This window comes from Planococcus citri, chromosome 2, assembly GCF_950023065.1.
Source record: "Planococcus citri chromosome 2, ihPlaCitr1.1, whole genome shotgun sequence".
Classification (NCBI taxonomy): Eukaryota; Metazoa; Arthropoda; class Insecta; order Hemiptera; family Pseudococcidae; genus Planococcus; species Planococcus citri.
The window spans coordinates 66815947-66837385 of NC_088678.1; the positions used below are offsets into that span (position 1 = coordinate 66815947).

General features: G+C 31.0%; 2 protein-coding genes across 2 annotated transcripts; both read right to left on the minus strand.

Moving 5' to 3' along the window:
- Positions 1–60: 60 nt before the first annotated feature.
- Positions 61–7724, minus strand: LOC135837236 (sialin-like). The gene is made up of 10 exons (XM_065352445.1): positions 7477–7724; positions 6528–6721; positions 5976–6209; positions 5695–5869; positions 5266–5396; positions 5006–5126; positions 945–1078; positions 693–835; positions 461–581; positions 61–350 (listed from the first exon to the last, which is right to left on the minus strand). Exons 2-10 carry the CDS (start codon positions 6702–6704, stop codon positions 162–164), a joined length of 1425 nt encoding a protein of 474 aa, XP_065208517.1. The 5' UTR covers positions 6705–6721; positions 7477–7724; the 3' UTR covers positions 61–161.
- Positions 7725–8230: 506 nt separating this feature from the next.
- Positions 8231–20925, minus strand: LOC135837235 (sialin-like). Its single transcript, XM_065352444.1, has 10 exons — positions 20730–20925; positions 16267–16464; positions 12444–12677; positions 12179–12353; positions 11267–11397; positions 11031–11151; positions 10519–10652; positions 10055–10197; positions 8585–8705; positions 8231–8505 (listed from the first exon to the last, which is right to left on the minus strand). Exons 2-10 carry the CDS (start codon positions 16441–16443, stop codon positions 8302–8304), a joined length of 1440 nt encoding a protein of 479 aa, XP_065208516.1. The 5' UTR covers positions 16444–16464; positions 20730–20925; the 3' UTR covers positions 8231–8301.
- Positions 20926–21439: the final 514 nt, after the last annotated feature.

Below are 21439 nucleotides of genomic sequence, written 5' to 3' on the forward strand. Positions count from 1 at the left end.
AGAAATTTCTCAAAACGATGTATTTTGCAGCCAATAATTATTTCTTTACAAATAAACACATTGCACCGTTGTAAATAGGTAAATATACTCTATTTATTTTTTTATTTTTTTAATCGCAAAAATTTTACAAAATTAATTTTATAATTATTAAATAACATGTTTTAATAGTCTAACGATTCTCGTACACTGTTTTCCTTCTTTTTATTATTTTCATTATTTTGATCCTTTTCAATTTTATTTTCAACAGCCCAAGGTTGCACTTCGCTGGAGGCAAATATCCCATAGAATATGGCACCAAAAAGATAAAGTAGACCGGAGATGCAGAATACTATTCTCCATTCAGCTTTACTCTGAAAAATAATTCACGAATAATTAGGTATTGTTTAATTGAGTGAAAAATCCGATGAGGTACTTACAGCTCTACTCATGTGTAAATGAAATTCTGAATTTCACAACTTACTTTATTCTGAACAATGCAACCAGCTACTGATGGAGCAATTATACCAGAAAAAGTTGCGAATGTATTTGAAATGCCCATTAGAACGCTGGCATGTTGAGGAGCGATGTCTAAATGGTTGACACTGCAATGTGTACAAATAGGTAAGGTTTGATTAGGTTATTTGATATCTAAGGAAGGGTTTCAAGTGAATTTCGGGGTACCGAGCCCTATAAAAGAGGTATTCCAAACTCACCTGAATGCTGCCCATGAAAATGATCCAAGTCCAGCAGCCAGCGTTATAAATAATATTGTTAAAAATGCAGTTTCAGCAAACGCAGCCGAAATCATGAAAACTGTTTGACTTAAAAATGCTCCGCAATTAAATATCTTTCTTACCTGAAAAAAAATCGAAATTTTTTTTTAAAAAGGGTGCTTTTCATAGCCAAAGATGAGTAAAAAAATATGTGCATCTAGGGATCCAATTTCATGGCCGAATTATACTGACCTGAGTAGTGGTAAAATAATTCTGTCTAATCAGTTTGTCAACAAGTATACCAGCAATTTGTAATGCAATCGACATAACTAAATATGGCACAGCAGATAAAAATCCAGCAGATTTTATATTGAAATGCAGCGTATCTGTAAGAAAAAAAAAACATGAAATCAATATCAGGAATTTACTCAATCGAACAATTATCCGATGACAATAATATAATTGCTGAGTAATACCTGGGTAATTGGGTATAAAGGCATATGGGTTTTCAGACAAGATCTTTTTGTTTTAATAATTTCATTTTCGACAAAATTTCAAAATGAAAAAAAAACTGAATGGATCGGGTGAAAATGGTTACCTAATTTGTAGGTACTCAGCACTTTTACAGATTGTACCTACCTAAATCGTTACCTAGTTATTTTTAACGTAATAAAATGATGGTTAAAAGTAACATTACCCAATGGATGATGCAAACTCTGAATGATTGACTAATTACTTGTATAAAATTAATACTTTGAATTGTTTACCTCTATGAATTTCATAAGTATGTAGTAGGTACGGTACCCATTAATCCGATTTCAAGGAACAAATTGCTGACGTTTTACTTTGAAAATCTCATCTCAAAATAGATAGTAATTGTATTTTCATTTACTTCCTAATAATGCAGTCTCGTTTGATAGATAAAATTCCGAATTTTATGTACTTGAAAAGTATCAAGCTTCTTGATTCCAATAATAACAAGTAAAATTTTTGAAAAAAACAAAATAAGAGGCTGAATATAATTTTTAAAGAAAAAAATTCAAAATTCAAAATTGTAACTTTTTTAGTTTTTTTTTGTTTAAAACACCTCTAGGTAAAAAAATAAGTTCTTAATTTTTCTTTTATTTTTGATTATTTGCTGAAATACGTATTAAGAAGATCTTCGAGTCTGCTACATTTTAATTCGGTATAATTTGATTTAATTGGAGGAGTCCCGATAAGGCCACTTTTTGGGCCCCTCACAGTTATCGACTCGACTACTCTTAAAATGTTGTAATAAATGTTCCAAATACGAATCCGTGGTTAGTTAACCCAAAATGACAATTTTTTGGGCTCCAGGGGTTCCCAAAGTTGTGAATAAAAAAAGAATTTTAGGAACCACTGAGTATCATTTTCAAAAACTTTTTAAGCGTAAAATATCTGTTTGAACTCGATAAACGCTATGCGAAGTGATTTTCTTATTTTCGACCCTTAGGGGCAGAAATTGGGGGGTTTTGATTTTTGGAAAATTTTGGAACCACCATTTTGACCTTACCTCTTTGAACCCCGCTAATAGGCTTTTTACAGTATATTAGTATCCGAAACACCTTCATCCAACCAAATTTTGAGCTCAATAAAATTTTCCGCTGGTACTCAAAAATCCAATTTTTCAATTTTTCGTAATTTCGATATTTTGGGAACCCCTGGCAAACTGGAAACCTACGATTTGCGCCAAACGTAACGTTTTGAGGTATATATTCAATTATCTAGATGAAAAAGTTGAATTAAGCTCCCTGTACATTCGTAATTTTGAACCATTTTTTTAGAGCCCCACACTTTGGGCACCCCTGAAAATGGCGTTTATGCATATTTTTTCAAAAAAATTGAAGAATTTACATTTGAAACACACTAGCAAGTGCCCGATAATTTTTCATTTGATTTTTCCTGTAACTTTCAAAATTGAGCTATTTTGGGTCAAAATCTGAGATTTATACTTCGTTGAAATTCTGAAAACGTGATTTAACATCTTTTCGATGAGTTAAAATCTCAGAATTTGACCCAAAATAGCTCAATTTTGAAAGTTACAGGAAAAATCAAATGAAAAATTATCGGGCACTTGCTAGTGTGTTTCAAATGTAAATTCTTCAATTTTTTTGAAAAAATATGCATAAACGCCATTTTCAGGGGTGCCCAAAGTGTGGGGCTCTAAAAAAATGGTTCAAAATTACGAATGTACAGGGAGCTTAATTCAACTTTTTCATCTAGATAATTGAATATATACCTCAAAACGTTACGTTTGGCGCAAATCGTAGGTTTCCAGTTTGCCAGGGGTTCCCAAAATATCGAAATTACGAAAAATTGAAAAATTGGATTTTTGAGTACCAGCGGAAAATTTTATTGAGCTCAAAATTTGGTTGGATGAAGGTGTTTCGGATACTAATATACTGTAAAAAGCCTATTAGCGGGGTTCAAAGAGGTAAGGTCAAAATGGTGGTTCCAAAATTTTCCAAAAATCAAAACCCCCCAATTTCTGCCCCTAAGGGTCGAAAATAAGAAAATCACTTCGCATAGCGTTTATCGAGTTCAAACAGATATTTTACGCTTAAAAAGTTTTTGAAAATGATACTCAGTGGTTCCTAAAATTCTTTTTTTATTCACAACTTTGGGAACCCCTGGAGCCCAAAAAATTGTCATTTTGGGTTAACTAACCACGGATTCGTATTTGGGACATTTATTACAACACTTTAAGAGTAGTCGAGTCGATAACTGTGAGGGGCCCAAAAAGTGGCCTTATCGGGACTCCTCCTTTCTGTTCAATTCTCAAAACTATTTTTTTCAAAAAAAATTCATTCAAGTTTTGTCGTTTTTCTTGGAAAGTTGAAGGATGGATCAAGTAATGACTTGAACTAACACTTTTCTACCAGATATTCAAATTTAAAAAAAAATTAATTAAAAAAGAAATAGGTAAGTATTTTTTTGAAAAAAATTTCGATAATGATTATGTACCTAAGTATAACATTTTTTTTGCTCTATTAGATTATTTTACACAACTTTGGAGAATAGATCCAAAATCGTATTATTTTGGAAAGTCATACAGAACCTCTGAAAAGCTGATAAAAAAATTCAAAAACAGTTTTCCTGTAGGTAGTCTTTTGAAATTCCTCCACAAACTTTCATCATATTTCTCCTCCAATTTTCCAAAAAAAAAAAAAAAAAAAAAAACCATTGACTACCCAAATTATTGCTCTAGGGAAGTACTTATTCAAAAAAATTATTTGTTTTTCATTTTCTTATAGATATAGCTCATTTTCGTTGAAAACTATCCTATATTTTGTAAAATAAGACTGCAAGAAAACTGCGGAATTCTCACGATAATTAATCTTGAGCCATTTTAATAATTTTTTTAAAATAGAAAATATTTTTAAAAAGTTGAAATTGTGATGATTATTAAGTATTTTAGCATTTGTGGTTACTGGTTAGTAAATGTCTGATTGTAAAATGAATGGCCCTTCTTTGAATCGGCGAATTGACAATTCATCCCGAGTTTCTAAAAGTACGTACGTTTACCTACCTAAGTTACCTCTGAAAAAATTCAAAATTAGTTTTCTTCAAATTTTTGAAAATTTATAAAACATGGCCAACATGGGCGACATGAGTAAAAAAAACTTGGTGTACTTCCAATATACTTTTTGTGAATTTCGAACAATTTTAAAGGAAAGAAGATCTTTTTTTACTTTTTCTGCACTAATTTTTATCTCCATAACGTTCAAAGTAACTGAGTTAGAGGAAGGAACATTGCTCTATTGAGAACAGTAAACTTTTGCCTTCAAGAAACATGAATAGTAAAATCATAATAGGTATCTCATCTACCAATATGATAAGGAAAATGTATTTATTTTTATTTTCTATTTTTTGAGATTTTGTTTTAAACTATACCTATCTTAATGGCTCTTACTAATCAAGTACCTTAATCATCGTCCACATGAAAAAATTCCAAAAAAAAAAATTACTACAAAGGACTGCAACGTGCAGCTCTTTACCTATTTTATAGGAGCTCCATCTTCAGAAGCGCAAGGTTTAAATTGCTCATTAAAATGAAAACCAATGCATTTTGTAGCATAACTCAGTTCCTTCAAATTCTAGGTTAGGCAAACATGCATCCTTGTATTATGGATGAGTTGCTTAATGCTAATATGTACTTTCCGGTTTGAAGGAAGGCTGTTCGTTATGGTACACCCTGCTGTACCTATACAATACATAACCTGTATTTTTCTCCCTTCATTTTTATTTTACCAAGTATTCACTTATTCAGTCCATAAGCAGGCTATATTTACCATTCATAAACGTGGGTAACAGCGTGAGCAACGTGAAAAAGCCCCAGTTTTCGCAGAAATGAGCAACTACGATGGCCCATACTGGCATTGATTTGAAGAATTCTTTCCACGGATGTGTAACCTGGTTCAACAATAATACAAAATGAATTTATTTTGCTCATAAAAGTACGAAAGAAGTTTATGATGGATCTAGAGAGTAATCATAAAAGTACGCCTTAGTTTTGAAATGATTAGGTGAAGTTTTTAATACGTATAGATACCTGTTGATTTTTAACATCTCCTAAGGCGTTTTGTAAGAATTTCAGTTCGTTTTCTGTAATCCATGGATCAAATTGAGGGCTTTCTTTGACGCAGATGAACCACGTCAGGCACCATATTATTGCTACGATTCCTGTGGAAGGTTACAATTTTTTATTAATTACAATTTTTTTGAAAAAAGTAGATACACTTGAATTCCCATAAATGGTTAATTTTAAAATTTCAAAAATTCTCCAAAAATCGATTTAAGCAGGTGAAATTTTCATTATAGGATTTCAGACTATGCTCTATTTCCAAAAATTACGGTTCTGTTCAGATCGAACGTGGATATTTCGAGAGGTTCTCCTCCTGTGAGATTACACGAATTAGAAAAGTACCCTTACTTACTTTACTTTGCAATGTTCAGACAATTTTGAGTAATTACAACATACCAGTTATGTAGAAAATTGAAGACCATCCTAATTTTTCAGCAAAGTAACCACATGCCGGAAATGCAATCATTGTACCGACATAACTTCCCGAGAACCCGAAGGATGCTAGACGAGTACGTTCTTGAGGTGGAGCCCATCTCGACCAGACAGCGTGAATACAAGGGTACGTAACACCCTGCGAATAAATCAAGCATTAGATAAATATTGTATATCCACCTTGGTCATGTGATCAGTGATCAGTGATCTGAAAATTAAACACTTCTTAAATGCAGAATACATACTTCGAAGAACCCTTCAATGATTCGAACAGCTATAAAGACACCGATACCAAAACTAGCCAAGAAAGGAGTTACAAGATTGAGTACGGCAGTTACGAGTATTCCTGCACCGAATACTTTAGCTCCGCCGATTTTTGCACCCAGCCAACCACCTGCCATTTGCGTTAAAATGTATCCGTAAAAGAATGAGCTGAGGATAGTGCCTCGTTGTTTGTAATCCCAGGAGAAATCTTGCACCTGAAATCAAATGAGGAAATGAGTACATAAAGATCATTAATTTCAAATTTCAAAAAACCGAAAAAATTTAATAATTTTTTGGCTATTTTTCTCGATTTTTTAAAATTGGCAACAATGACAGAAAATTTGCATATTTTTTCTCAAAAAACACACGATTTTTTCAAAAATGCTCTCGCTTTGTGGAATTTTGCAAAAATTTCGAAATATTTTTAAAACAATCAAAATAAGTAGGTACTTGAGATCAAAATAGAGAATTTTCTTTATTAGGTAATTACTAGACTAGGTAGGCACATATATCTACTATTAATAGGTACTTACGTATTGAGTGCTCCCATCATCCGCAATCACTGTATAATTTTGTGTCATGGCTACGATAGCAACACTTAGATTCACTCGAAGAGTGTACACGTTGAAAAATCCAAAAAAAGCCAATAAGGCTACAATGTGCCTTCTCAGCGTCAGTGTCTTCCAAATAGAGCCCTTCGTGTCTGTCATTTTGGTTACGTTGTGCTCTGCAGAATTGAAAAGTAAAAGTATATCAGATGATTTCTCTCTTACAAAATGTCCTGTTTCACTTTTAGCGGTTTCCTATTTTATTTTACGATCTCTCTCTCTCTCCTGAAAATTGTCCTATCAGATTTGGAGGATAAGTATTCGATGTTTGAAGTCCGCAAAAAAATGTCATTATTTGAATTAAAGTTGATATGGATATTGCAATGAGTAGATTGCCCATTTTCATTAAAAATGCGATGTATTTTCAGAATTTTTATCATTAATTAACTGATATCAATCAAAAATTTGATTAATATTAGCCACAATTTTGAAATTATCATTGGAAAATTTTAGATCGAATCGAAATCAGAATTTTATGAACAGTGACTTCTTTGAACTTTTCTAAAAATGAAAATAATTTCTCACGAAACCTTGAATTGAAAAATGTATTTTATTGGATTCAATTTTCCATAATTTCGTTCCATTTTGATAATTTATTTTAGGTACTTAGGTATCCATTTTTCGCAATTTTTTTTTTTTTAAATTTTAAAACGTTTGCAATATTTTACTCAATTTTCAGCAAATAATTCTAATTTAAATAGATTGAAAATTTTCAATAATCATATTCACAAATTGAATGACGTCATTCTCAATAAAATACATACAATGCATAGGTAAAAAATAAGATAGGAATGGATCTAAATTTGCACTTTAACCAAGTCTATAGCTCTACACATACATGTTATATTTATTTAAATCATAATTAGATAGGTACCTGCCAAGAAAAATTCACCAATTACGATCTCCTCTCAAATGAAATGCCATCCATGGATTTCTTTATGCACACGGAACTTCGAAATCCAAGCAAAGTAGTGTGCTAACATCATTATTATTATACACCGTATACGAGCAAGTTATTCGAAAATCACATCCGCTTGGTAAACTTTAAACTGAACATATCAATTGGGAAATATCTGTAAGTATGTGCGTACTGCGTACCTACAGTGATAAATTGTCCGCAAAAATGTTTCAATAATGTAATTGAATATTGGTGTGCGGCTTTAAGGTAGAGAAGCTAATTAATCTGAAAAACATCTACAGATAAGTCGGATCATTTACTGCGAACTGAGAGGTTATTGATTCATCAACGATAAAAGTTATCGGTTTTACCAAAAAATTATTTTGTAGCGCCGTCAATACTGCCGAATGCAACTTATTTTACGAAGTTACATAAGGATGGAGAATGGATAAATGCATACATAGAAGGAAGGGGCTGAGAATATTGAATTTGTGCAGACTTCAAATGGATGATGATGATGAACATGGGCTCATTTGACATAATTGTGCATTATTTGGACAAAAAGTGTTCTCAAAACGACGTATTTTCAGTCAATAATTATTTTATTACAAATAAACACATTCGAGTATTATCATTCTTCTATTCTTTTTTTTTTTGCATAATTGCGCAAAAATTTTCTTTTCTTTTCATTTTTTTTTTTTTTTTTTTACATAATACTTATTTACCAATATTTACATCAAATTTACAAAATTTATTTCAATAATTATCAGGTAACAATAACGACTACAAATATAAAGACTTTCAACGATCTAATGTAATATCAGTCATGCCATGGTTTTCGTAGGCCATCTTCTCTTTATTTTTTTCATTATTTTGCTGGTTTTCATTTTTCTTTTCAATAGCCCAAGGTTGTACTTCACCCGAGGCAAATATTGCGTAGAATATGGCACCGAACAAGTAAATTAAACCGGATATACAGAATACTATTCTCCATTCATCTTTACTCTGAAAAATAACAGGTACGAGAAATCGTAAAAATTTGAACGAAAATTCGTCAAAGTACGTCTTTATTGATACAACTTACTTTATGCTGAACTACGTAACCAGCTACCGATGGACTAATTATACCAGAGAAAGTAGCAAATGTGTTAGAAATACCCATTAGAACGCCAGCGTGTTGAGGAGCGATGTCTAAATGATTGACACTGGAATTTGAACGAATAAAATGTATGAAGTTAAATTATGTAATATTTTCAAAAATGAGCTTTTCAAATTTAATTAATAGGTACCTACATAAATAATTAGACTAAGTTGGAGAAAAAGCTATCGTCATTTTATTTCTTCGAAAAAACGCGAGGTTCTCAAAATCATCGTTTTGAAACCTCAAAAGTTGAGTTTTGTGGCGAGAACTCAATTTTTAAATGCATGCCAAATTTTAAAATTAATTTTTCGTCAATTTTTTTTGGAAAAAAATTGGTCATTTTTTGTGAATTTCTAATACTTAATTTTTTTTTAATTTTAAGTGTTTCTAGTAAATTGCTGTAAAAAGTATCTCTTATCAAAAGTAATTTTTCGTGATAATTTTTTTTCCAAAAACTGGCCATTTTTAGTGAATTACTGAGTATTTTTGGTGAATTTCGGCTCATTTTTCCCTAAATTTTGGTGATTTTTTTTTTAAATAAAAATAATTAATTTGAAAATTTGCTGGCAATTTTTTTAAAAAACTGCTGGTCATTTTTTTAAATATTTGGGAAAGTTTATGAGTAAATAGGTGATTTTTTTGAAAATTTGAACGCAATTTTTTTGAAGAATTGGACGGAATTTTATTGAGAAATTGAAGATAATGTTTTTAAAAACTGGGGATATTTTTCGAAAAATTGTAGATAATTTTTTTTGAAAAGTTGAAGGTATTTTTTTTAAATTCAGGTAATTTTTGTGAGGAATTTTAGGTGGTTTTTTTGAGAAATTGCTATTTGCAGGTAATTTTGAAAAAAATAAAAGTACTGGATTTTTTTGAAAAATTAAAGATAATTTTTTTGAGAAATTGTTCGTATTTTTTTTGTTTTTTTTTTAATTTACAGTTTGGTTATTTTTTTGTAAGTTACTGGTATTTTTTGTGAATTATTGATTGTGTGTCGTCAATTAATGGCAATTATTTTGTTTTTATAAACCATCAGCAATTTTTTGGAAATTACTTGCCTGATGATGTTTGGTAAAATTGTTGGCAAAATAACCTTTAAAAATTCTTTTCTCGAATTTTAACTTACTATTTTTTTGATTTATGAGTTTTCATTGATCTATGGTTTGTTGAGTTTTCGAGAGTTCTGTTCTCGAATTTCAATTTGCTCATTGATTCAGACCTTCCAAACTCCGCAAGAGTCCAAAAATAAAGCATATTTCACACGAATTTACCTTTTTTTTTTTTTTTTTTTTTATTTGTAATTAATCAAGTTTCTATTTTAATTTTCTCAATTTTTGGGGTTTTTCTCATTTTAGAACTAATAGAAGGGAAAATTGATTTTAATCCTACCCTGATAAGGTATCCACAACTCACCTAAATGCTGCCCATGAAAATGCTCCAAGTCCAACTGCCAAAGTTATAAATAATATCGTTAAAAATGCAGTTTCAGCAAACGCAGCAGAAATCATGAATACTGTTTGACTTAGAAATGCTCCACAATTGAATATTTTTCTCACCTGAAAAATTCATAAACGAAGATTACTTTTAATATAAAAATGAATAATAATCGAATTAAGTAAATGTAATAATTTTCATAGCAATGTTTACAAAAATGACATCTACTTTATTTTTTCAGATTGAGAGGTACGAATTATAATGCCTATCTCTAGGTGCCCCTAGGGGTGAAAAATGAACGTCCATGATTAGAGATGAGTAATATAGGTTTTCGCAGGAATTTAATTCTCTCGTAAACGATGAATTTAATTAAATTAAACTTCATTTCTAATTACCTATTTCCTAAATTTTCAATGAATAGTGCTCATTTATAAACTACTCACTTGCGTCGTCGTAAAATAATTCTTCCTCCTTAGCCTATCAACAAGTACACCGGCTATTTGTAGAGTAATCGCCATGACTAAATATGGCAGCGCAGATAAAAATCCAGCAGCCTGAATTTCAAATTGCAACGTATCTGTAAAAAAATTCAACCAGACAATACCCTACATTAAATCGAACTGTTATTAAACGCGATTGCATAACATACTTGCACAATGATAAATCCGTCCCTGATAACGGAAGTTGGCAATAATACGATTAAATTTGAGCACATACGTGTACATTTATAATATAAGGCACACGCATTCATACGAGACCCTTTTGTTTTAATAATCAATTTGCGACAAAATTTCAAGGTGAGGAAAAAAAACCTCAATGAATGAAAACAGTTGCTTAATTTCTAACACTTGGGTATAGGTACCTATAAACCTATAGCGTAATTGTAACTGTACCTATTATCGCCATTCATTATTAATTTTTATTATTCCAATTATACATAAGTAAATGTGTTTACCATTCATAAATGTGGGTAATTGCGTGAGCATCGTGTAGAAGCCCCAGTTCTCGCAGAAATGAGCGCTCACAATCGCCCATACTGGCATTGATCTGAAGAATGCTCTCCAAGGGTGTGTAACCTGGTTTGATTACGAAACATGATTATTAAAATAGGTCCATAAGTAAACAGCTCATAGATAAGAAATAAGTACACGAGTAATTGAAAAGTTGGAGAAATTGTATTAAAATAATAACCTGTTGACTTTTAACATCTCCTAAGGCGTCTTGTAAGAATTTCAATTCGTTTTCTGTGATCCATGGGTCGGATTCGGGGTCGTCTTTGACACAGATGAACCAAGTTATGCACCATATTATTGCTACGACCGCTGTGGAAAAAAAAAGTTTTATTAAAGTGATTGTTCTTTGGGTTCATACTCTTTAATTTTAGGTACTAGATAGGTACGTATTCATTATAAATATCGTGTCAATCACACAAATAAAAAATTTTCCCCCTTTTACTGACATGAAAATGATACCAAAATACCCTACAAAGGATATAAATAGATAACTAAATCTGGTTTTAATTCGTATGAACCCTTAAATAATTTGATAGAATTGGAGTTGCCAAACAAAATAATTTGTATTAAAAAATGGAACTCTTTTTTACATAAAAAAAAAAAAAAAAAAAAAAAAAAACTAAATTACCTATTTGTCTATAGAAATTCATCAGATAAATTAGAATGATAATCTACGTCTCAATTTAATTGATCAACTCGATTCAACTGAACTTTAGCCCAGTAAGAGAGATGAACAGGTTGAATGACTCTAATCAAAGCTACAGGTATACCCATAGATTTTAAAATTTTAATTAAGCATACAACAAAATTACCACGATAATTATTATTGTTACTTGATTGTACCTCGCAGCGGTTACTCAGTTGGTAATTAAGCCGAACAGACACGACACATGTACCTAATATGTGTTCTTTTTCTCACAAGTCACAAGTGTACCTACCTATGAAAGCTTTGTTAAATTTTTACAAATTTTTACTCTTTTTTTTTCGAAAACACGTGAAAAAAGCACGTTGGTATTATTCGTAGGAGTAAAACCGTGACAAATTGATTGACAATGCTGAGCTAGTAATTAATTCCATTTATAATTTATACCGGGTATGTAGAAAGTCGAAGGCCATCCTAATTTTTCAGCGAAGAAACCACATGCTGGGAATGCAACCACTGTACCGAAGAAACTTCCTGAGAATCCGAACGATGCTAGACGGGTGCGTTCTTGAGGGGGTGCCCATCTGGCCCAAACGGCGTGTATGCAAGGGTACGTGACACCCTGAGAAAATAAATCGAGTTTTATTGTCAATAAGTACTATTGAATTATGTTTAGAAGTTGATCAATTGTGATTGATTGGTAGTTACGTACCTCGAAGAATCCTTCGATGACTCGAACAGCTATCAAGACTCCGATACCTAAATTAGCCATGAAAGGAGTGATCAAACTGAGTAAGGCAGTTACGAATACTCCTGTACCGAATACTTTGGCGCCGCCGATTTTTGTACCCAACCATCCACCTGCCAATTGCGTTAAAACGTATCCGTAAAAGAACGAGCCGAGTATGTTGCCTCGTTGTTTGGAATCCCAGGGGAAATCTTGCATCTGAAATCAAATTAAATAGGTAAGAAGGTATGTAGGTATCCAATTAGTTGAGTGTTATTTTGACCTTGACGACCCTAGCGAACTAATCTGCTTGAGGTTGAGAGGGATGCAGCCATACTCAATTTTTTTTTTTGAAAGTTCAATGGAGGAAGGGTAGCCCGAAAGTTAGAAACCTTCTACATGTATGAGCAATTTGGTAATAAAAAGTTCTTGGCCTTTCTTAACTGACTTTGAATCAAAATTCCACCGAGTTTTGGTGAATTTGAAAAATTAAAAACATGTAGGTAATGTATTCGTGCAAAATTATTGAAAAAATGAAAATATCAACGAAAATCGTGCCTTACAACCGGAGTAGGGGGCTCATTAATTTTCCAATAGCCAATAGGTATTGATGATGATTTTTATCTAACATCCCTTGGACGAGTGTTTGTCTAATACTGGCCTTTGTTAGTGCATTCGGGAATAATTTTGAAAACAAAGGATGAATATTGCATATGAAATAATCAGATTTTAAAATGGATGAAATTTTTAAAAAAATACACTATACAAATTTGACTCAGACTATCAGGAGTAAGAAATGATTATCTGAACGTTGCAACAAGAACACATTTTAGAGTCATTTTCTTCACTTTTTGCTTCGTTTTGTTTGAATTCATTTTTTACTTAAATTTTCAAGCTCTAAAAATTACATTACCTTATCTAACAATAAGTAAGTACCTATATGAATTTTGAGGCCATTTTTCTCTCTACTTCAACAGATGCATTTTTTATTTTTTGAACAAAGTTTTTCTACGAAATTTTGCTCGCAGGTCGCTCAAACAGTGATTTAAATCACGTTTTGATTTTTTTAAAAAAATACTTAAGGCTCATTTTTACTTAACATGAAAAAACATCATGTCATTGTGCATTAGGCTTCAGGTCATTTTTGGTAAATAACTGGCAGCAATGGTGGGCGGTAGTTGGGTAATTTTTGAAAAAGTACTGATAGTTTTTGGTAAATTATCGGTAATTTTTGGTAAAAATTATAGTAAATACGGTTCGGTTTTGGTAAATTACCGACCGGTAATTGCTGGTAAATTACGGATAATTGCGGGTAAATTACGGGTAATTTCTGGTAAATTACGGGTAATTTCTGGTAAATTACGGGTAATTTCTGGTAAATTATGGTAATTTCTGGTAAATTACGGGTAATTTTTGGTAAATTTCGGGTAATTTCTGGTAAGTTAAGGTAATTTCTGATAAATTACAGGTAATTTCTAGTAAATCACTGGTAACTCTTGGTAAAATACTAATAATTTCTGGTAAATTTCCGGTCATTTCTGGTAAATTACTGAAAATTTCTGGTAAAATACTGAAAATTTCTGGTAAAATACTGGTCATTTCTGGTAAATTTTAAGTAAGTAATTTTTGGTAAACTACAGGTTATGTTCAGTAAAATACTGGTAATTTCTGGTAAAATACTGGTAATTTCTGGTAAAATACTGGTAATTTCTGGTAAATTTTAATTAAGTGATTTTTGGTATATTACAGGTTATGTTAGGTAAATTACTGATAATTTTTGGTAAGTTACTCGTCATTTCTGGTAAATTACTGAAAATTTCTGGTAAAATACTGAAAATTTCTGGTAAAATACTGAAAATTTCTGGTAAAATACTGAAAATTTCTTGTAAAATACTGGTCATTTTTGGTAAATTTTAAGTAAATAATTTTTGGTAAACTACAGGTTATGTTTGGTAAATTACTGGTAATTTTTGGTAAGTTACTGGTAATTTCTGGTAAATTACTGGTAATTTTTGGTTAGAATTTTTTGGTAAGTTATGGAAAATTTCTGGTAAATTACTGGTAGTTTCTGGTAAATTTCATGTAAGTAATTTTTGGTATGTTATGTACACAGGTTATGTTTGGTAAATTACTAATAATTTTTGGTAAGTTACTGGTAATTTTTGGTAAATTACTGTTCATTTTTGGTAATTTACCGGTAAAGTTTGGTAAATTAGAGGTTATGTTTCATGTTTGGTAAATTACAGGTATAATTTTTGAATAATTTCTTCAAAAGTTTACTTTTTGGTAAAGTAAGTACAGTCAATTTTTTGTGTATTAGGTACTGAATTTTTTTTTTTTTTTTAAGGCAAGTATTTGTTGGTATATTATCTCATTCTCATATTTTAATTGTAAATTCTGTACTCCAATGCAAAAAGAATGGAAGTCCTATGACCTGGCATAAGGAAAGGAGGTTAGCGTGTTCAGTGTAGTTTTGAGAAACAGGAATTTTAAATTTTGAACTGAAAAGTTTGAAATCCCTGTATCAAACTGCATTAAACACACTAAGCTCCTTTCCTTATGCCAGGTCATAGGACTTCTATCCTTTTTGCATTGGTGTACAGAATTGCAGTCCAAAGTTGATTTTTGATATTAAATTTCACGCAATTTTTGGCAAATTTGCAGGTGTTTTTTCTTGGTAAATTACTCGTACGGTAACTATGTTGTATCTGTAAATTACTGAAAATTATTGATACAAAAAAAAACCGGTATTTTTCTGGTAAATTACAGTAGTCTGTGGTAGGGTTATGGAATTTTATGGTAGGTAATGAAACTGGTGTTTTAATGAAAATTGGTAATTTTTGATGAGTTTTTACTTTTTAGGCAATATTTGGGTAAATTACAGGACTTTTCAGGTAAATTTACTGGTATTTTTAAGCAAATTACTGGTAATTCTTGGTAAATATTTGGTAATTTTTGGTGAATTACTGATGATTGATTGTAAATTACAGTCTACATGATTTTTTGTAATACATACTATTTGATAAACCGACAATTTTTGATAAATTACTGGGAATGGTGATTTTTGTTCAAAAGGTAATTTTTGTCATTTTAGGAAAAGTACAGCCAATTTTGAAAATTTTTTGATACTTTCGGTAAGTTACTGGCAGTTTTGGTAAATTACAGATACTTCTGATGAACTGCTGGTGATTTTTGATAAATACATAATGGTATTTTTTAAACTTTTTGATAAATAACTGGTGAATTTTTGTTAATGAAATTTGATTGTCAATTTTAAAGCAATCTCACAGAGGAAACTTCACTCGATTAGGTACAAAAAAAATTGTTCATTTTTTTGGAAAATCAGGCTAATGTACCTCTTTACCTGCTTTTTATTTTATTCTTTGTATAGTCTTTTTAAATATTCAAACTTGGTTATTGAAAATTTTGATGATCAATTAGGTAAAGTTTTAATGAGTAGGTAAGTAAATATTTACAAATTACTTTTTATTTTCTTACATTTCTGAATAGTTACCTAGGTACTTTTGCATACATAGCTGTGATAGTTTTTGTTTTTGTTTGGAAAATTGAAATTCCAGTCATTTATGCATTTTTTTTCGTTTATTTAGCACCTAGATTTACTCTCTTTTTTTCTTACTTTGAGAAATCTTGAGGGGGGGGGGTGTACTACATTCATTTTGAAATTTTTTGAGAGTTTTGACCTCTCTAGTATGTGCATAAAATGTACATAATTCTAAAAAGAGTAGAGTGCTCTCTCCAGTTATTTACAGCCTTGGTAGTATAGGTACTAGTACTAAAATATACTTACATATGTAATGGTCCCATTATCCGCAATCACAGTATAATTTTTTGTCATGGCTACAATAGCGACGCTCAAATTGACTCGAAGCGTGTACACATTGAAAAATCCCAAAAAAGCCAACAGAGCCACGACGTTCCTCCTCAGCAGCAATGTCTTCCATAGAGAGCCCTCGGTTTGTGCCATTTTGGCTATTCCAATTCCACGCTGCGGAATTGAAAAGTAAAAGCATTATTATAAGTGATTTCTCTTTCAGAATCAAATCTCTTAGATAGGTAGAGGTACATAGGAGTACAATATACGTTCACATTGTAGGTAACTTATACTTATGAATATGATTTTATAACGGGTTTACTTCCTGATTGTTTCAATGTATCGACTCTAAGTTATTATTATTTTACCTACAGCGGTGCATTTTTAATTCTTATCAATGACTCGAACTGAACCCAATCTACAATATATCTGTTTAGCTTACATTACTTAAATACCTATTATAACCTTGCAATTTCTATTCAAAGCGGTTTACCTACTCGTATTTGCCATACTGTTCGGTCATTTAGAACTTTTAACTTGATAGGTAGGTAATCACCTCCTTCATCGTGATTATACTCGTATAATATTTTCATAGATAAAACACATAAACCTATTACTTATATACCTCTACCTTCGCCTTCGCCTTTCAAGTTGGTATTTGTGTACAATAAAAATCGGCTAATTATTCGCTTTATTAATTCTACTAATGTTTCGTACATTCACGACATTAAGCGATCGTTTGAAAAAATATTTATTACGTGATGGATTTTTCATATAGGTAAAGATTATGTTCAAAGTATGCGAAATTCTTAATTAAATAATGCCATTAATATATCCGACGAGTGAAGTGTTTTTATTTTTAATTTTTTTTTCTTTTTGAATTTTACGATCGCCGAATCAAAATTGACATAAATGATTCTGATGGAATTACGTATAGGTTCATAAATCCATATTAGTGATAAGATAAATGCGTTGGATTACCTACTCAATAAAATGCTCGTGATAGGTACCTAATACCCATCTAATGAAGTTGGGTATATGATCGAAAAAAGCACCTAAAAAATTTGAGCAATATGTATTATTGACATGCCTACATTTTGAGTAAGTAGTAAGTACCTTAATCCATTTTTGTTAAGTTTGAGTTCTTACCCAAGTAGGTACCTATTTAAGAAGATCAATTGAAATTGAATGGTTCATTCTTTGAAGAAAATGCTCGTATAATTGCGAGCAATCATTCTTAAAAAAAATTATCTGCAATCAAATTTTTTAATTCTTTTGAATTTTGTTCAATAAATTCAATGAAACCTTAATTATTCTTATCAGCAGCATTTATTAGTTGATCGTTCTTAACGATGCATATTAATCTAATGAGAGTAGATTTCCTCCAATATTGGCAAAATTTCAAACGTACAAGTACAATAAAAAACGTGATTTTCATGAACAATACCTACCTAGAAATTAGAATATTACAAAAATGAATGAAAGCGTGAATCAGCACCACAAAAACATTACGTCAATTTTTTCCAATTAATAATTTAACACAGAAGAAATAAGAGAGGGAGAGTCACAACAAAAATCTTGACTAATATTTTTTCCGATCTCAATTTTTTAAAGATTGAACTTTCAGAACGTGAAAACATGAAAAAAAAACTTCAAAATATTACAGCATCACATTCACAAAAAAAACGAAGCGTCAATTTTTTTCAATTTCTAGTTCAAAGAGGGGCATATTAGAAAGGGAAAGGGTGGATCTACAATTAAAGAGTCGCCCTCAATTTGGTCAACATTTGACCACCCCCTCCTCCTCGACTATTTCGTACCCTGGCGTGCTCCTTCAGAATCATGACTCTTTGTGTTCTAAAAAATATGGTACCTACTAGGTATGTGTTTTCTGATGAAGGTCTTCCCAATTTGAAATCTTTAAAAATTTTGAAGAAGTTACATGGCTCAAAATATTTTTGAAACTTTGTAAATATGACCATAATTAACCAAATCTAAAATCCACATTAAATTTAAAGCAACTTTTGGGTTCAAATCACATTTTTAAAAACAAATTTTAAACTTGAGCCACATTTTTTTTTTTTTTGCATTTTAAACGAAAAATTATAAAATTAGGAAACGATGATTTCTGATCAAAAAGGAATTTAAAATCCATCTTCCTTATACAAATGGGATATTTTACGATCATACTACCCCTTCCCCCCTCAATTGCATCCACCTCCAGTCCAACCTGGGTACCTACCAAAACATTCGTGCCAAACATTGTTTTTGAAGGGAATCTGAACATTTTTACCCAGTTGTTTTTATTTTATCATAGAGACGAGCCAGAATTAATTAGACACTTGGAAAGGGCAGGGAAATTACTAGTGCTGGAAAATCTTCTTCAGAAATTCAAAAAAACAAACAATAGACGAACAGATGTGTTTTGAACTTCATTTTAGTGGTGGGAGGGACTTGAAAATATTACGAAACATTTATATTAAAATTTGGTCACTCTTTGTTTGCTCAGATTCTCGTTTCGAAAACAATTTAGGAACGAGAGGGTGCTAAATGATAATCATTTTTCGATTTTTTTTTTCAAAATTTATGGACAAGGGGTCCCAGTTCAAAAAATAAGTGAATATTTGAATTCAGCACTCCCTTGACTTTAATAAAAATTGAGGAGGCTTGCACTGGTGCCCTCAAAAATAGATCCCAAATTTAAAAAATCAGGTAAAAAGGTGTCCTTACATTTTACACTGATTTTTGTAAAGTTTTTAAAATGGTAATGTTCAACTTTTGCAACCATAATAGAAATTGAAGCTTTCATCTAGTTTAAATTTGAGCCTTTTGGTTTGGAGAGACAATATGAAGTCAAATCCAGAAAACAATGAATATTTAAATTCCTGGACCTCAAATCAGTGGGACTGGGTATGTCATATGCTACATATTACAGCAATTTCAATTTTTTCAAAATGGGGGGGGGGGTGTGAAGCTGAAAAGGCATTGAGGGGTTGTGAGTAAAAAATGAGATGACGAATAACCAGATCATCACCTTTTTCCACATGTTATCGTTATTTTTAATTTTGTTTTTTTTTTAACCAAGCTTGGGGGGTGAGTAGAGATGAGGGTGTCGTCAAAGTGTCAGAGGGGTCGAATCAATAAAAATAAGTCAATATTCGAACTTGGTACCTAAAAATCATTAACAATCGATATATCACTCCATTTTTATAAATTTTTTTCACTCTGATTAAATTTGTGATTTCGTGAGCCAGTGTAACTCCCCTTTTCACCGATGTTCAATCATATTTTAAGAATCACTTTGTTGTTAAAAATCAAAAAAAAAAGAAAATAAAGAAAATAATTCTTTTCTGCATGTAACTTTTTCAAATGTTTGAATTGGAATTTTTAATTTTGAGTTTTTTAAATTTTAATAACTGATTTAGAATTTTCAATCAATTTTCTTCAATCTGCAATAAACAGATTTTTTGCAAGTTTAGCCAGTTCTAAGGTATGAGCAAATTTTAATCAAACTTGCAATGGCAGTCGCAGCATCATTACCTAAAGTTCTTATCACATCACGTACCGTAAAAGAATTATCAGTAGGTTATTGTTACAATGTTACAGCTATAGAAGAGGTAAACAACATTACAATGTGTTTGAATTTTTAAAACACACAAATGGAATTTTTCTTTGAAAAGAAAAATAATAACAGATTCATAAAATTGTACGTGCTTTTACAGAATACCTATTTAAGGATGGTAGATGCTCGTAAAAAAATTTTGGTATCGAGATCTGAATTAGAATGATGATTAATAAGCTGATAGGCTGTCTATTTTCGTAGTTTATTTAAATGCAAATGTGATGCATGCTCAAAATTTTTATGATTGATTAATTGGTAACCATCATAAACGTACTTTCGATAGATTTTTTTTCTCAGAATATTTTTATTTATAGAGATGCCCAGTTAATATTAGCCACTGTTTTGCAATTTATTAGAACATGCGAATTTTTTCATCAAAATTATTTTTCTACATTCGATGATATGGAAAATTTTATGAACAGTTGATGGAAGATTTTCAAAAACTTATATTGAAATTGAAAAAAAAGATGAAGAAGTTGACATTTTTAAAAAAAAAACTCCAAGCCAAACTTTAAAAATAACACTTTAAGATCGAAAAAAAATCACTGTATAACGAAACTCAGAAATCCACCTTTCACTTTTCTAAACCAGATTCGCACAAAAATATAATTTCATCTGCGATAAATTTTACTATAAAAAATTCACGTTAGAAGAAAGATACATTTAAAGCAATAGGTACGTTATCATCTGTTAAAAGGACCGGTTTTCGCGATCTGCATGCATAAAAAAATAAATACCTAGGTAGGTATAGAATTACATCAGCGCATTGACCGAGGCTATACACTAATATAAATCATAATTACTAAAAACAATTTACCTATTACGATGTCCTTTTGAATGAAATTTCATTAATAGGTTTCTTCGCGAACACGATTCAGATTAACAGTCGCGCATAGAACCTCCATGATGAAGACTGAACTCGCTACTAAAATAATGAGTACGTAAAAGTACCAGTACCTAACTTGTTGGTTGAACATGCACGTTCTGTTGTAGACCTAGGTACCTAAACAACAACGGTTTAAATGATCGAAATTGGAAACAAATTTTATACTTACTGTCGTATTGATCGAATTTTAAAAGATTAAAAAGAAACGTAATTTTCTCCGATGTGGAAATTTTTTCACCTACATTGAAGGAAAAAAGTGAACGGTTTTTCCTTGTTGGTTGATACTTATTCGTGTTTAATCAATTTATATATTAGCCGGTAGACCTATCTGTATCACTGGGGGATTAGATACAGCTAGATTGACAGTCACGATCAAGGTAATGGTTAAATTGAATTGTACCGTTGTTTAATATACGCTGAGGTCGAGGTTTTAAAAATTTTATTCGTGGAATTGTTTCGAAAATTATTTTAAACTGTTAGGCTGCTTGAAATTGTGTGTGACAGTTTCTTGAAATATAAAAACCATTTCTAATTAATTATAGTACGTGTAATTTTACTTTAATTAATTGGTTTGTCGAATACACATCCCTTTAAAAAAACAAATTAATCGATCTTTACCTAAAAAATTATTTGATTACGAG

Coding starts and splice junctions, on each gene's coding strand:
- LOC135837235 (XM_065352444.1), bottom strand. CDS start 16,443: ATGGCACAAACCGAGGGCTCTCTATGGAAGACATTGCTGCTGAGGAGG. Junction 12,354..12,443: donor TCATCGAAGGATTCTTCGAG/GTACGTAACTAC, acceptor TTATTTTCTCAG/GGTGTCACGTACCCTTGCAT. Junction 8,706..10,054: donor TTTTCATGGGCAGCATTTAG/GTGAGTTGTGGA, acceptor TTCAAATTCCAG/TGTCAATCATTTAGACATCG.
- LOC135837236 (XM_065352445.1), bottom strand. CDS start 6,704: ATGACAGACACGAAGGGCTCTATTTGGAAGACACTGACGCTGAGAAGG. Junction 5,870..5,975: donor TCATTGAAGGGTTCTTCGAA/GTATGTATTCTG, acceptor ATTTATTCGCAG/GGTGTTACGTACCCTTGTAT. Junction 836..944: donor ATTATTTTACCACTACTCAG/GTCAGTATAATT, acceptor ATTTTTTTTCAG/GTAAGAAAGATATTTAATTG.